Genomic DNA, 13,729 nt, shown 5'->3' with positions numbered 1-13,729 from the left:
TCCTCGTGCTGCTCCTCCTGCATCATCAGCATTCTCATCCTTCTGTCAGCACTCCTGTGGCTGCGGGGAGACAAACGGACCCAGGACAGGAATTGTCCCCCTTAGGTGCTGTGCATTTATATTTATGGACACTCTTGAAGCATTTCCCTTGTCCCCTGTTCCCTTGCTGGAGCAGAAGGCAGTCAGGTGCTCCTAAATCATTTTTGCATGGCCTTTTTGGTGAAATGCATCCATGTAACAGCAATAATAGCCCCATCAACAATGACAAGCCCTTGACCTGGGTTTTTATGTCTCTGAATTTCATTTCTTCTGACTCAAAAAGGAAAAAAAAAAAAACCAAAACAACAGAAATCTTTTATCTTTTAGGACCAAAGGGAAAAAGAGGAGCTGTTGCCTTGTTTTCCAAGGCATAGACATAGACAAACAGCTTCAGCTGTGATTGTGTCCCTGCAATGATAATGCTGAAAGATGTGCAGCTTTTCAGGGACCATTCTGTTCACTGAAATGTGAAATGAAATGAACAACTGGGGACCCCTTGGTCTCTTGGCTCACTTCAATATAATCCAGCAGGAAATACCTCTGTTCTGGCAGTAAAATCCTAATTTTACATAACACAAAAGTGCATGAAGGCTCTTGTCAGGCTGTAAAAAACATCCGGCACCTCTTTTGTGGTGAAGGCTGCAGAAGGCTTATCATGTGGTCCATTGTTCTTTATTTTGAATGCATCAGGAGGCTCAAGAATTAATTTCTCTAGTGGCAAATTCCTGCCACCAGCCCAGGAGAGCAAAAAAAAAAAAAAAAAAAAAGAAAAAAGGATATAACAGCTCTCTTCAAATGCTTTCCCCACCCTGTGCTCCTGCCCCTGGCCACATCCCTCTCTGAGTGGCTGAGGCCATGCATTTGCACAGAGCTCCTGGAGATCGGGGGGGTCCCTGGTGTTCACAGCCTGTCCCTGTTGGTTTAACAGAAAATAACGTTTGGTCCTGGCCAGCTGAGCAGGAATAATTCAGAGTAGCTGGATGAGTGCTCCTGTACCTCGGGGACTGCTTGGAGCTCAGTCCTGGCTGGCGGTGTCAGCCTGCCCTCTGTGCAGCCTGGAGGCAGGGCAGCGTGGGGCTGCTTTCAGGGAGCTGCTGCTCGTGCTGGGCCTGGAGGCAGCTCAACATTCCCGGCTGAGCATTCCTGGGAAGCTGCAGGAGCTCTGGATGAGCCGGGGACAGGCGGCTCCTGCTCTTCTGCTGGTGGGATGGAGCAAGTGGCAAAAGGAGGGATGGAGCAGGGATAGTGATGAGGCAAGGGGAGGAACGAAGAGGGAAGAGGAGGATGCAAAGGGAAAGAAAACATATATAAAACAAAGGAAGGGAATAACAAATAAGAAGGAACAGGCTGTCTTGCCTTTCCCTGTCCTTTCCTTTCTCCACTTGGGATACTCTGCCTCATCCCCACAAATAACAACGTCTGAGCCTTCTCCTCCCCCTCCTACACTGTGCAAATTCCTTTGTCCTCTGGTTGTGTATTAGAACTGAGCACCACCCCTGCTCATTAGGCTGTAATAAATCCTTGCAGCATCCCACTCGGGGCAGAGCAGCGTTTGAGGAACCTCCTTGATGTTGTTTGCACGTTTTGGACAGCCCTGCTCCTGTTTGGATGTCACTCTGTGCTGGCCTTCCTCTCACACACCAACCCCTCCCCTAGGGCTGTTCACAGGGTGCTCACAGGGACCTGGAGCAGCTTCCAGCAGTCTCCCATCATCCAGAGAATGTGCTGCTGCAGCAGAGCTTCACTCTGAACATCCCAGGATTTGTGTAGCCTGGGCAGAAATCTCCCTCCTTAACTGCTCTGCCATCAGTGCCTGAATTAGGGGCTTTAAAGCTGCCTGGGTTCGTGAGCTCCATTACCTCTCTTAAGCCCAGCTATGTTTGCACTGCAATTCCTGGAACTGCATCCTGCACAAACAGCAGGAATGGACTCAGGGAATGGCTCTTGGGCTATGGAGGCTTGGCTGAGCCTGCTCTTTTTTCTACCATCAAAGCCCACTGCTGAGGTGGAAGTGATTTCAGCAAGACTATCAAGTGAACCCCACATACCAGTTCCTTACTGGTGTGGAAAGGAGAACTGGGCAGGAATCTTGGCTGCTGTAAATCAGGGCAGCTGAAGGGAAAGCAGTGGAGCTCTGCTAATTCAGCCTGGCCAGTTTGTGATTGATTCTTCTGTCTGCTTTGCTAAACCCTCTCCTGGATGAACCTACTGAAATAAATTTTTCTCACCCCACCTCCTGTGGGTTCCTGGTGGTTATGGGCACCCAGAGATTTGTAGGGAGATGTGGCCGAATAAATTCCAAGCCACTTTTGTTCTTGGGGCTGTGCCTTGCCCTTCTCAGCTGCTTTCAACTCCCAGTGCAGCCTTTACATTCTGTGCTGCCTTTCACTGGTGATGCCAGGGCTGATTACATTTGCTGTCTTTGTCCTTTTGTGATGTTCCTTATGCCTGGAATATCCTCCTGGCACTGAGTCAGGAGACCACTTTTTTCCTACCACCCTCTGTAAAACTCATTTCCAGCACAACACCCATTAGATGAGCTGATACAGGGTAAAAAAATAGCAGAGTAGTGACCCTGGCTTTCTCCAGGGACTATGGATTTGATCCAAGGCATCTTTTTCTTAAAATTTTCACATTTCTACTTTGTTTACTGCTTGATATTTCAGGCACTTTATGTATTCAAATAATGACGAGGATGCCATTACCTATATCCCAAATGCCAATTTTAATATCAGCCTTTGGGAAGTCTGCCTGCTGAGATGTGTCCATCCTGTAGATTTGGAAGCATAGCTGCCATTCCTGTAGGATGGGACATAGCCATAACCATTTGGGGAAGCTTTAAAGACCTAATTCTCTAAAAATCTGGGAATTTGCAGCATGGGGATTGCCAGGTAATCTGAGATTTGTCCACTTTATCCAGTTCCTGACAGTAGCCAGGGCAACAGTCAGGAGGAGGTAAAGGACATGCTGCATGGAGCTGCTCATGCCTATCAATGTTTCATCCTAAGCCTGCAAGGCCAGAGATTGTTTTAAGCCCTGAAACATGATTTTCCCATCTCTTTTCCTCTATTCTTTTAGTGCTGAGCATTTCAACTTCAGCTGCTGTTGGCAATGTGGACATCTCATTTGCTCTTTGGAGCTGGCTCTGGGTGAGGCTTAAGCTGGAGAATTGTGTGAGCAGGTGGTGGATTCTGGCCATTGCTTGGCTTGGAGCACGCGAGGGGAGAACCTGCCCCAGTCCCAGCAGGTTTAGTGCCAGCTTTAGGCTGGGGGCACCTTTTGCTGCACCCTGCTGCACCCTGAGGTCCTGCTCAGCTGCTGATGCTTTGTTGGGTAACAAAGGCGAAGGAAACCACAACATTGGTGCCAGTGAGAAGTTTGATTTGATATTTTCCCTTCTGATTCTTCAAGGAATGGAGAAAGGTGTGGAAAGGAAGGAAGCTGAGTCTCATTTTCATTTAAAAGTGAGCCTGACTAATCCTCCTGGAAACGGGTGGGGGTGTTACAACCATTTTGTGGGACTACAAAGTCCAGCTTTGAACTTGGAGGGAACCTTTCTCCTTGGTAGCAGCAGCACATTTTGTTTATCACTTCTGTCAATCTGACGGCTACTCCGACTGAGAGACTCTTCATTATTAATAATCCCAGGAAGTAGTATTTTAAATTTTTATGGTTTGCGCTTTGCAGCACCTGAACCACAATATATTACATGCACCGTGGCAGTGGAGTGGGAATTACAGCAGGGCTGCATGTCCTTTTCCAAATGAATAATTTAAAGTTTTCACAATGCCAGTTATGTTAAATATTATTACTCATTTCTTCAGGGAAAACCATAGAGCTCAAATGCAAATATAAAGTGGCAATAAATGATGTTACATTTAGCCAGTTGGAGACAAGGCTCAGAATTCATATCAGTTCATTTTCTGAAACACTTACTTCATCCCTTTGCTGGAAAATCCTTTTCAAGGTTCCATGCTTAATGGGATATTTTTCAATTTGTCACATTTCACATCTACTCTGCTCCTTCCTCCTCACAGCAAATGCTTTTAATATAGCCCACTTGGTTAGAAGCTTGCTTTCTTTTCCCTTTCAGCAGCCCAAATCCCTGGATTTCCCAGCACTCTCCCACTGTTTACCTTCTCAAGGTTGTTGATGATGGATTTCCTGCTGGTGTAGGCAGACTCTCATCTGTTGTTTCTCACCTCAGCATACCTATAATTTTCCAAAGCATCACTACAGAGAGGGTGCATGGTCCTGCATCCATTAAAGCTGAGGAAAGATTTCCTATTGATCCCAGTCATGGCACTGGCATGAAGCCTGGAATAAGAAGAGCATTTAGGTTTGGAACTCAATAAATGTATTAGCAAACAGCATCATTAGAAACATCTTGTGTGGAGCAGGGTGATGGATGTGGTCCTGTTGTGGTGGGGTTTCACAATTTCCAGGCCATTCCCTGCAGGCTGCTCTGAGCTCTTCAGAAGTGTTTGAGGGACCGGAATGAGGAACCAGAAGATCCAAGGAAGAGAACAGAATGTCAAAACCTTTCCAGGCACGGGATGTTGCTGAGTCTGCTGACCTGGGATGGCTGAGGGGGACAATTCTGCAGGGAGCTGCCATTTTCCATAGGTTGTCTGATTGCCTTCCCACCCCATCATCCTTTGCTAGCCCCTAATCCCAAAAATGTGACATTTATGTGGAGAATCTGCTGGAGCTGCCATTCTCTCTCATTAATGAAGGTCTGAGAAAACAGTGCATTGAAAGCAGTGAACCAGCCCTGGTGTGAACTCCTGACTCAGCCACCAAATGGGACTCAGCACATCACTGAGATTCTTTTTTTTTTTGTCTTTTTTCCGTACTCCTCCATGAGTAATATGGGATGCTGGGGTCATGCTTGGTGCAGAGCCCCTGAGCAATTGATGAAGAATTCCCCAGGATCCCCAAGCATCCGTGTTGGAAGTGGCTGTGGGAAGGAGCCTGAAGCCAGCTCCAATAGGCCAAAGCCCTTAAATGCACACTTAACTTGAAATCTCCGGCTCATCCTGCTGATGTTAATAGGACTACTTGCATGCTGAAGTGCTTTGCTGAATTGGTGGTTAATTAGCTGAAATTCTAAACAAACCTGGTTAAGGAGGAAGCTGCAAGGATTGCAGTGAGGTTTCCATAATTAGATGTGACTTTTTGCTGGTCCATAACCCTTTTCCCTCTTCTCATATTCTCACTCTGCAAACTCCATCTAGGAAGCAATTTTCAACATACAACTTTATTTTGGATGTAAAATGAAGAAAGTCCCAGGTAATTTATTGGTGTCCCCTTTACTGCATATGCAAGAACAGCTCCCTTCCTGCAACTTGAAGGTGCTGTATCTCTGGGAAATGGTGTGAAAACTTTAAGAAAGGATCACAGGAGCAAGATAATCTGCAGGGAGATTCCCTGAGCTAAATCCATCTGGAAGTTCCCCCTTAGAGCAATTCTCTTCCAACGTGCCAACATCCCAGAGGAGGGAAGGAGATGGCATTTCTTTCCTTTCAGTTTCCTTGGAACTGCAGCTCCCCAGGACCCCAGTTTTGCCCTCCCTTTCCCTGATTTCAATCCAGAGCAATTCCCAAGCCAGCACCGCTGCGGAACAGCCACGGAGAGGGGCTGGGGATCATTCTGGTGCTGTAATGAGCGGCAGCAGCTCTCCCAGGAAAGCTGTCCTGGTGCGAGATGGATGTTCCTTGTTTGCATGGGAACAGTGGGATCCGGGCTGGCTGCAGCTGCTCGGGGGCAGCCGCTGATAAACGAGCTTTTATTACTCCATGTTCAGCAGCAATTTGGGTAGAATTTCTGGAAGACTTCACTGCCAGGATTTTTTTTTTTTTTTTTTCTCACTGACAAAATTGAAAAAGAAGGTGAAAAAGGAGTGATGGCAGGGAATGGGGGAAGGCAAATCTTTCCCACCCAACTCAAATCAGAAAGCTGGAAAATGAAAACAGGAAAAAAAAAAAAAAAAGGCTAAAAATGCAGAAAGATTTATAAAGAAGATTGATTATCCCTTTTCTAAATTTGTACTTTTAACTCTGCAAGAGTAGGATCCGTGCTCAGGCTGATTTATTTAGCCTGTGGGGGACTGAGCAAGAAGGAGCTCTGTTCTTCTCAATGTACACCCCATGCCCTCAGCAAAATTGCATTTTTATCGTTGCTGCCACGATATTGAATGGTCCCCCCCACTGCAGGTTTTCAGTTTTCTGTTTGACCTTTGTAATTTCATTTCTGTGCTCTCCTCTAAAAAGGAGACTTCACTGCTTGCCCTTTCTGCTGCTGAGTAATTCCAGCAGATGTCTGACAAAGACACTTCTGGAGAGCAGGTTTTTAACTTTTGCCTGCTAAAAGCCCTTTAGCAAAGGTGCTTCTTCCCTCTTCTACCAAAGCGTTTTGATAGCTCTGCAAAGCACTGCCCAGGGTGACTCTGGCTCTGTGCACACTCATTTCACTGCTGGCACAGTCAGCAAATTGTGTTTCAAGTGCCTTCTGATCTGGCTGGGCCCTGAGCTGGCTTATTTATTCCCAGATGTGATAGAATTGCTGCTGGACCTGAATCTGATGCCTGGTGAAGGAAGGGCTGTGTGGGTTCATTTTCAGACTCTGTATCCTTGCAGACAGCATGATTCAAACTTTCTTGCTTATTGGTGCAATGGAACAGTTAAAAAATACCCATAACAAAATTGGTGTTGATGATGAAAAAAAATAAATTATAGCTAGAAACAAGGAAAGTTTTAAATTTGATTATTTTTCTTATATTCTGCCTCCATGGTCTTTCATTAAGACCCAGTGTTACAGTTTGTGGAAAAGCTCTCATATACATTTTAAAAAATTGTCCGTGGCTAAGATTTATATCAAGCAGGAAGCGTGAATTTGGGAGAATTGGATATTGTCTGAAAACAGAAAGAGAGCAATTTCTGAACACTGGCTGGCAGGTGCTGCTGGCTGATGCTCTATAATTTACTGTCCTGGGTGTACAAAAGGCCAGGGAGAAGACTGAAGGCTGGCCAGCTGCATTTGCCTCCTCTGGAGGGAGAAAATGAGGTCATTGCTTGTTTGGAGCTCAGAGCTGACCTGGGCCACTTTGCCTTGGCTGCAGAGGGAGCTTTGCTTTATTTTGCCCACAAGGGCAAAATGGGGTTTGATTCAACAGTTGGTTCAGAGCAGGGTCAGGATTCACCCCAAACCTGCCCAAGCTTGTCCCCATTTATCATTTCCCCTCTTCTGTGCTGCACTGTTGTAGTTTTTCATTAATGAGGTATAAAATGGTTAACTGTTTTTTGTTATAAGGTTTTTTAAGGCTAAACTATCTAATTGAGAAATGACACTTAAATTATTTTTTCTTTTAACTCAGCAACTAATTACTTGAAGTCCACAGTGCAGACTTTTCTGTCTAATTTCAAAATATTACTTAAACTTATGAATAAGAAGGAAGAAGGTAAAAAAGAAGAACTTGCCTCCACCCTAAAATTTTTATCTTGTTTCATATATATTACTATATTCTAAAACTTCAAATTCTAAGTTTTTCACCTTGTGATATTATACACTTCTAATTAACTACACACTTGTAATCTTAGTGTTGTCAATCAATTTTGGAAATTTTTTTTACAGCCTCAGGTTAAATGTGATGTTCTCTTGGGAGTCAGAGTCTGTCAGTACAGAAAGTTTAAAGTTTTTAGTATCTAGAGCTCTAACATTGTGTCATCACCAATCCTGAGCTCCCAGCTGCTCATAGAAACGTATTTGTGTGGCTTTTTGTCCCTTCTTCTCGCCAAGTATTAATATTGCAAATGCTCCTGTAATAAATACTATCGAGAGGGATTTGCTGGAGGATGTAAATATTCATCAGTCTTTAATGATTTGCATTTGAATCCAGAAAATTGGCTTATGACTCCTCGGTGCCTCTGATTTCCACATGCATTAAATGCAGGAGGATTAAGTACCTGGGGTTCTCTTTGGTCCAAAGCAGACTTTGCTGTCTCCATTTGGAAATAAGTCCTTGATTAGTTGGGAACTCAACCTTGTGCTTCACTTAATCTGTTCCAATCCTTCACCACGGTTTTGTTTCTAACTAAGAGCTTTAGGATCACTCTTGTCATTCTCATCTGGAGCAGCCTCCACTCCTGGAGATTTTCATTTCCACCAGGCTGCAGCACAGAATGGAGAGTCAGAAAGTGGAAGGGTCTTCTGCACTGGTGTAAACCACCTCATTTTATAAGATTAGTAGGACCTGGATTAATCAGACACAGATCTTAGGGGAAAAGCCAAGGTGATAATACAAGATAAATATTGATCATCTGGAGCCTGAATGAATGAAACACCAAATGGCCTTAAAATTAAATTGGCTTCAGCGGAACTTGTTTGGACAGAGCTTTTAATTAGTGAGGCTCTTCTTTAGGATGGGCTGTTCTTCTGCCTGATGAGCATGATATAAAAATTAAATACTCCTAAACAAAAGTGCGTGTCAAACATTTTGCTGTCAGCTATTTTAAGGGTCAGTGTGATAAGCTCACTGTCCTAGTTCTGGGTATCTGCAGATTTATCTGCCTCTCTTATTCCTGAGGGGGTGATGGCTTGTGTTCATTTATGGTGCTTGTGTAGGTCCAGGGGATGGTTTTTATAGAGAAGCTTTGATAACAAAGCTTCAAAAATCTCTCCTGTGGGCAGAAGCCTCAAAAGTGTTGTTATTTTCCAGGTAATTGTGAAAACAAGAACAGAATATCAGCCTGACCAGAAGAACAAAGGAAAACTCAGAGTGCCCAAAATTGCTGAATTCACAGTCAGTTTCACTGATGGGGTAACAGAAAGACTAAAGGTAAGAAATGGTTGTTCTGCTGCCTTCTGATGCAAATTCCATTCATTTTAAAATAACTGAATCAAAGTGACAGGAAAGACATAACAAATTTAACACTTCACTCATCACCAGGGTCAAAGAGAGGCTTATCTGCATGAGTGTAAAGAGTTTTTTTAGGACAGGCATGAAAATACCTTCATAGCTACATCTCAAGTAGAAAATGCTTTTCTTTCCCAAGAAAATGATGTAATTATATTCCAGCCCAAACTGAAAATAGACCAAGTTTGAATCCTTTTTCTTCTCAAACACTGGTGTTAAAAGAATTTTTAAAAAACCAAGTGAAGATTGGTTGAAACATTTTGTTTAGCCATTTAAAATTGCTTTTGTCTCATAGCCAGTCAACCCTTTTCATATTTAAAATACTTTGTTATAATTATTATATTACTGCAGATTTCAAACTACTTCAAAATGCATAGGAAAAAAGGTATTAGAGAAGTATCCAAGCATATCCTCCCTGTAAGCAGTGTTGCTCCACAGGAATTGGAATTTTCTGATGGAAAATGTTTCCTTGGGAAATTTTCAACAGGCTCTACTCAAACATGGAAAGAAACTCATGAATTATTGAGTGCTGTCGGTTCCTGTTGACTGCAGCACATTAGAATGGCTCAGTTCCTCCTAAAATTAGACTCCAAATGTGTAGCTGCCAGTTTTTCCTCCCTTTGCACTGGGAGAACCTGGTGCTTTTTCTAAACCATAGAGCATGGCAGTGATAGAAATGGGAGATCTGATTGCTCATTTTCAAAGCCAGAGGAAATATCAATAATTTTGAGTAGAAAACAGAGAAAGTGGGCAGTGCCTGGTGACATTCCTGCTCCTTCCAAAGCATCGTTTATTCTTAAGAGTTGTGGGGATAAATGTTTATGGTTCTTGGCTGGTTTATTTTTCCCATGGACATCACAGTTTGACCTGAAATTTTTTACCTGCTGTTGGTACTTACTGAATTCTTCCCTGAGCTTGTGTGTAGTAACTATTTACCACCAGTGGTAACTCTCTATTGTACCAGAGTACAGTGAATTAACCACGGTTAAATCCCAGTCTTGGAAACCACAGCAGACATTTCCAGTGTCCCACACAAATCAGAACCGGACTCGATGTGCCTGAGAACCAACAATAAATTGAGAGTCTCCCGGACTGAAGTGTTGGCTTTATCCAGCAGTAAATGGCCTTGTTGGTGTTGTAAATCCCGGTGCCTCACTGGGTATTTAACACTCAATCCTGCAGCCCTGAAGGGTGTGAAAGGCAGGGTAAAACCAGGAAAGATCTGGATTTGTTAGTTTATAAAAGCACTCAAAACATCTCCTCCTTACACACCGAGTTAATATATAGCTCATGGATAAATCCTATTTCATCTGCTCCTTCTCCTGTGTATCTTGTTTTTCCTGTTCATATTCCCAACTTGCTGTTGCATTCAAACTTTTCCTTTCATTTATTTGTCCTCTTCCCATCCTGTTTTTGGTGCAGTTTTCCCATTTCACAGCTATAGCTGGGAGCCCTGGCAGAGATGGGAGCTGGGCCTCTTCCTATAGAGCCTGGCAGCATCACAGTTTCAATTTTGAGCTATTTCCTTTCCCTAAAATCCATATGATTTTCATTCTCTGCTCTTCAATGTCAACTTATTCATCAGGCAGCCTCTGCTCTAATACTGGATAAGACTCTAAGCCTCTCCCTGCCTGCTTTTCATAAGGCTTCCATGTATCCCATTAAATTTGTAGTATTATTTCCTGACAAAATGAGCTGAGATAATAGCTAATATTTATTATCTTTTGTACTTTTTATTGCACCACATTTTTGTCCCAGTGTATATTTTTAGTGAAGTTATTAAAAAATCTGCCCTCTGGTTAAAAGCTGCCCTATTATCTGGTACTGATGAAATCATCTTACATTTGGTTTTTGTAAGAGGAAACCGCAGTAAATACTTAACTTTTATGATCTCAGTTTAGCTACATTTTTAAAAGCTTTAAGAAAGAAGATATAACTGTGATCATCATATTCTCTTTTGTCCTTTTGAGGGTGGGAAAGCCCTCCCAGACCATTGAGTCCAAGCTGTGCCCCCTCCCTACCTTGTCCCCAGCCCAGAGCACCGAGTGCCACCTCCAGCCCTTCCTTGGACACTTCCTTGGGCACTCCAAACTTCCCTGGGCAGTTCCAGGGCCTGAGCACCCTTTCCATGGAGAAATTCCTGCTGCTGTCCACCCTGAGCCTGCCCTGGCCCAGCCTGAGGCCATTTCCTGGTGTCCTGGGGCTGGCTGCTTGAGAAAAGAGGCTGCAGTTCTGTGGTTTTGTGCTACAGAAGACCAAGACATCTGGAAAAAGTTTTGAGACCATGTGAACCTGCCAGCCAAGTCCACAGATGCCCTTTTCCCTGCCTTTTGGGTATCTTTTATTGAAGAAACTAATGAATTATTAGACAACTTTCTCACATGAACAAGCCCAAGCCAGAATTTAAGCTTATGCTTGAATATTTTTCATCCATGCAGAATAGCCCAGATCTGAGCTCTTTAATTACCATAAAGAAGAGACTGTCCCTAGGCAACGGTTCTTATTTCACACCAGCTCTTCCAGGAATCTGAGATAGCTCCTGCCTCTTGTCACATCCCCTAATAGATGAGATTATGATTCTCTCCAGCTCAGCACACAGTGTCCTGGAAGTTTGACCAATTAGGCTGATTCTTCAGCTGCATGAGTCAGCTCATACCTCCTTTATAAAACTGTTTAAATAGTTGTGTGTAGATGGGTTACGAGAAAATGATGTTAAAATAACCTTATGGTTGAGCCATCCATACAGAAAAGAAATTTCTTTTCTCATTTTACTCCTCCACAGAGAAGCAAAGAGAACATTTTTCTAAGCTGACAGGCAGTGATTTATAGACCTTGCCTTCTCCAGACTGCTTCTACCTTTGGAGTGAGCTTTGAAGGGAGCTCCTGTTCCTGGGCTTTGCCATCCTGTGACAGCACTGAGGTGCCTTAGAGAGGGTTTGTAAATGTGTCTGATTCCTCTGTGGGGTGACAGCTCTAACCCTCTGCATCTGAGGCTTCCTGCTCCTTCTCACCAGTGATACCCCACTGTACAATCTCTCATATGTGAGAAATCATTCTGCCCTTATTTCTGTCAGTACTGAAAAGAGATTGAATCCCTTTTGCTTTTCAAACAGATTCCCCACCAAATGAAGTCTTGTTACTTCTGAAGAACAGGGTTTCCACTGACTCCTTTTCTCTTCCAACCAGTCCAGATAGCCCAGAAATCATCCAGCAGCATTGGATTTATTTGGATTGCACCAGAAGAGGTGCTGGAGTGGCCTTTCTGTGTAGGCCTACAGAGCATTGGGTGGACACCTGGAACTGCTGGCCCCTTACTGGTTTTACACAAACTGGTCTCTTTGTTACACCAGTCTGAGCCCTTTCTCACCACTGCCACAGAATTATTAAATATTTTCAGGAAGGTAATGATTTATTGACTATTAGCTGGGTGATAGCTACCTCCCATAGTTATCTGACTTCTCAAGTCTTCTACAGTTCTTTCCTTTTCATGGATCAGTTTCTTTAAAAAGTTTATGTTTGCAGAGTTGGAATAATTAAACTCAGTACTTGTCTTTAACAGAACAAGTTGGGAGTGGGTGTACGGGGGAGAAGTCGAGATATTTAAGATGTTTTTTGCAAGCAATTTATCTACCTGAAGAAATCATCTGCAAGTATTGATGAAGACTGGGAACTTCATTCTTCTTGCTGCAATTTGGCAAGATGCATTTTCAGAGTCACTGGCTGTGTCATCTGTCCCTGTTGAGTGTGCAATGAGAATTATTTCTTATCATTAGATCACCCTGAAACTGCTCTGACACACGCAGATCCAGGAACCAGTGGATGTAATTCTTGCCCACACTTTTCATCAGATCCTTAAAATGTAGTGGAACCCATTCAAGTGCTTATGTTGTTGAAATGCTCATACTGGAACAATTCTTTTCTTCTGACTTAATGTGAAAGATTTAGAGCAAAATCTCTTTGTCTCCAACTGCACCCTACAAAACAGACCGTGATGCAAGAATTGTTCATGATAAAACCCAAGCCAATACCTGAAATGCCTGGCTCCTAATTAACAAAGATTTTTCTGGGGCAGGGGAATAATTTCCTGTTGGCAACAGCTTTGCTAAATGGAAAATGCTCTCCTGGTTCCCCCATTGGAAGGTGAGCCATCAAATCCCCAGGGAATTCTCACTTTTCTGCACATACGAAGCCCCAAATGTTCCATTCCTGCTCTCCCTTCCCAAACTTCCCATCCATGCTGTGGATCCTGCAAACTCCTCCTGGGATGTTCTGCTTTCCCTTGTACGCTGTTTTATGCTGATAGTTCTTCCTCTAACCTGCAAAGAAATCCCAGAAAAACGACTGGGGCTTTTCATTGTACCCATTCACAGGTAAATACATTTTAAAGTCTCCTTTAATTGTTGAGTTCCCACGGGGCAGGAGTAATTCCTGGTGAAAGGACTCCCTCTGCTTTTTAATGCTGTCAGTACCAGCGTTACCATGGCAACTGCCACATCCCATCGGTTATCTGAGCTGTGGAGTGGCCTCTGGAGGATCCCATTACCCTGACTAATGGGAGTGGTGCTGGGGCTGTGCACCGGGATTTCTCCCTCTGCTGGGAATTGCTGCTAGGCTCAGACACCGTGTTCAGGATCCAGGTGAACAAGGGACAAAGCAGAGGAAAAGCAGAGATGTGGCAGGCCCAGGGAGCAGGCACTGGCACCAGCAGCAGGGCTGGAACCGGGGTTTTCTCTGGAACCTTGCACTCAGAGAGACTGTCAGTAGGAAGGGGTTGAT

The 13,729-nt window shown here is 43.8% G+C and overlaps 1 protein-coding gene across 1 annotated transcript in view; it reads left to right on the top strand.

Annotated features, from left to right (window-relative positions):
- NSG2 (neuronal vesicle trafficking associated 2) overlaps nucleotides 1-13,729 on the top strand; it is a 31,269-nt gene that overhangs the window by 4,327 nt on the left and 13,213 nt on the right. The window contains exon 3 of the mRNA XM_053991459.1: nucleotides 8,756-8,875. Within this exon, the coding sequence (XP_053847434.1) occupies nucleotides 8,756-8,875 (120 nt within the window). The remainder of the gene's footprint in view (nucleotides 1-8,755; nucleotides 8,876-13,729) is intronic.

The sequence above is a fragment of the Vidua macroura genome, chromosome 15 (genome assembly GCF_024509145.1).
Source record: "Vidua macroura isolate BioBank_ID:100142 chromosome 15, ASM2450914v1, whole genome shotgun sequence".
NCBI classification, from domain to species: Eukaryota; Metazoa; Chordata; class Aves; order Passeriformes; family Viduidae; genus Vidua; species Vidua macroura.
The sequence above is the reverse complement of the archived record's forward strand: the minus strand, read 5'-3'. Positions and strand labels throughout refer to the sequence as shown.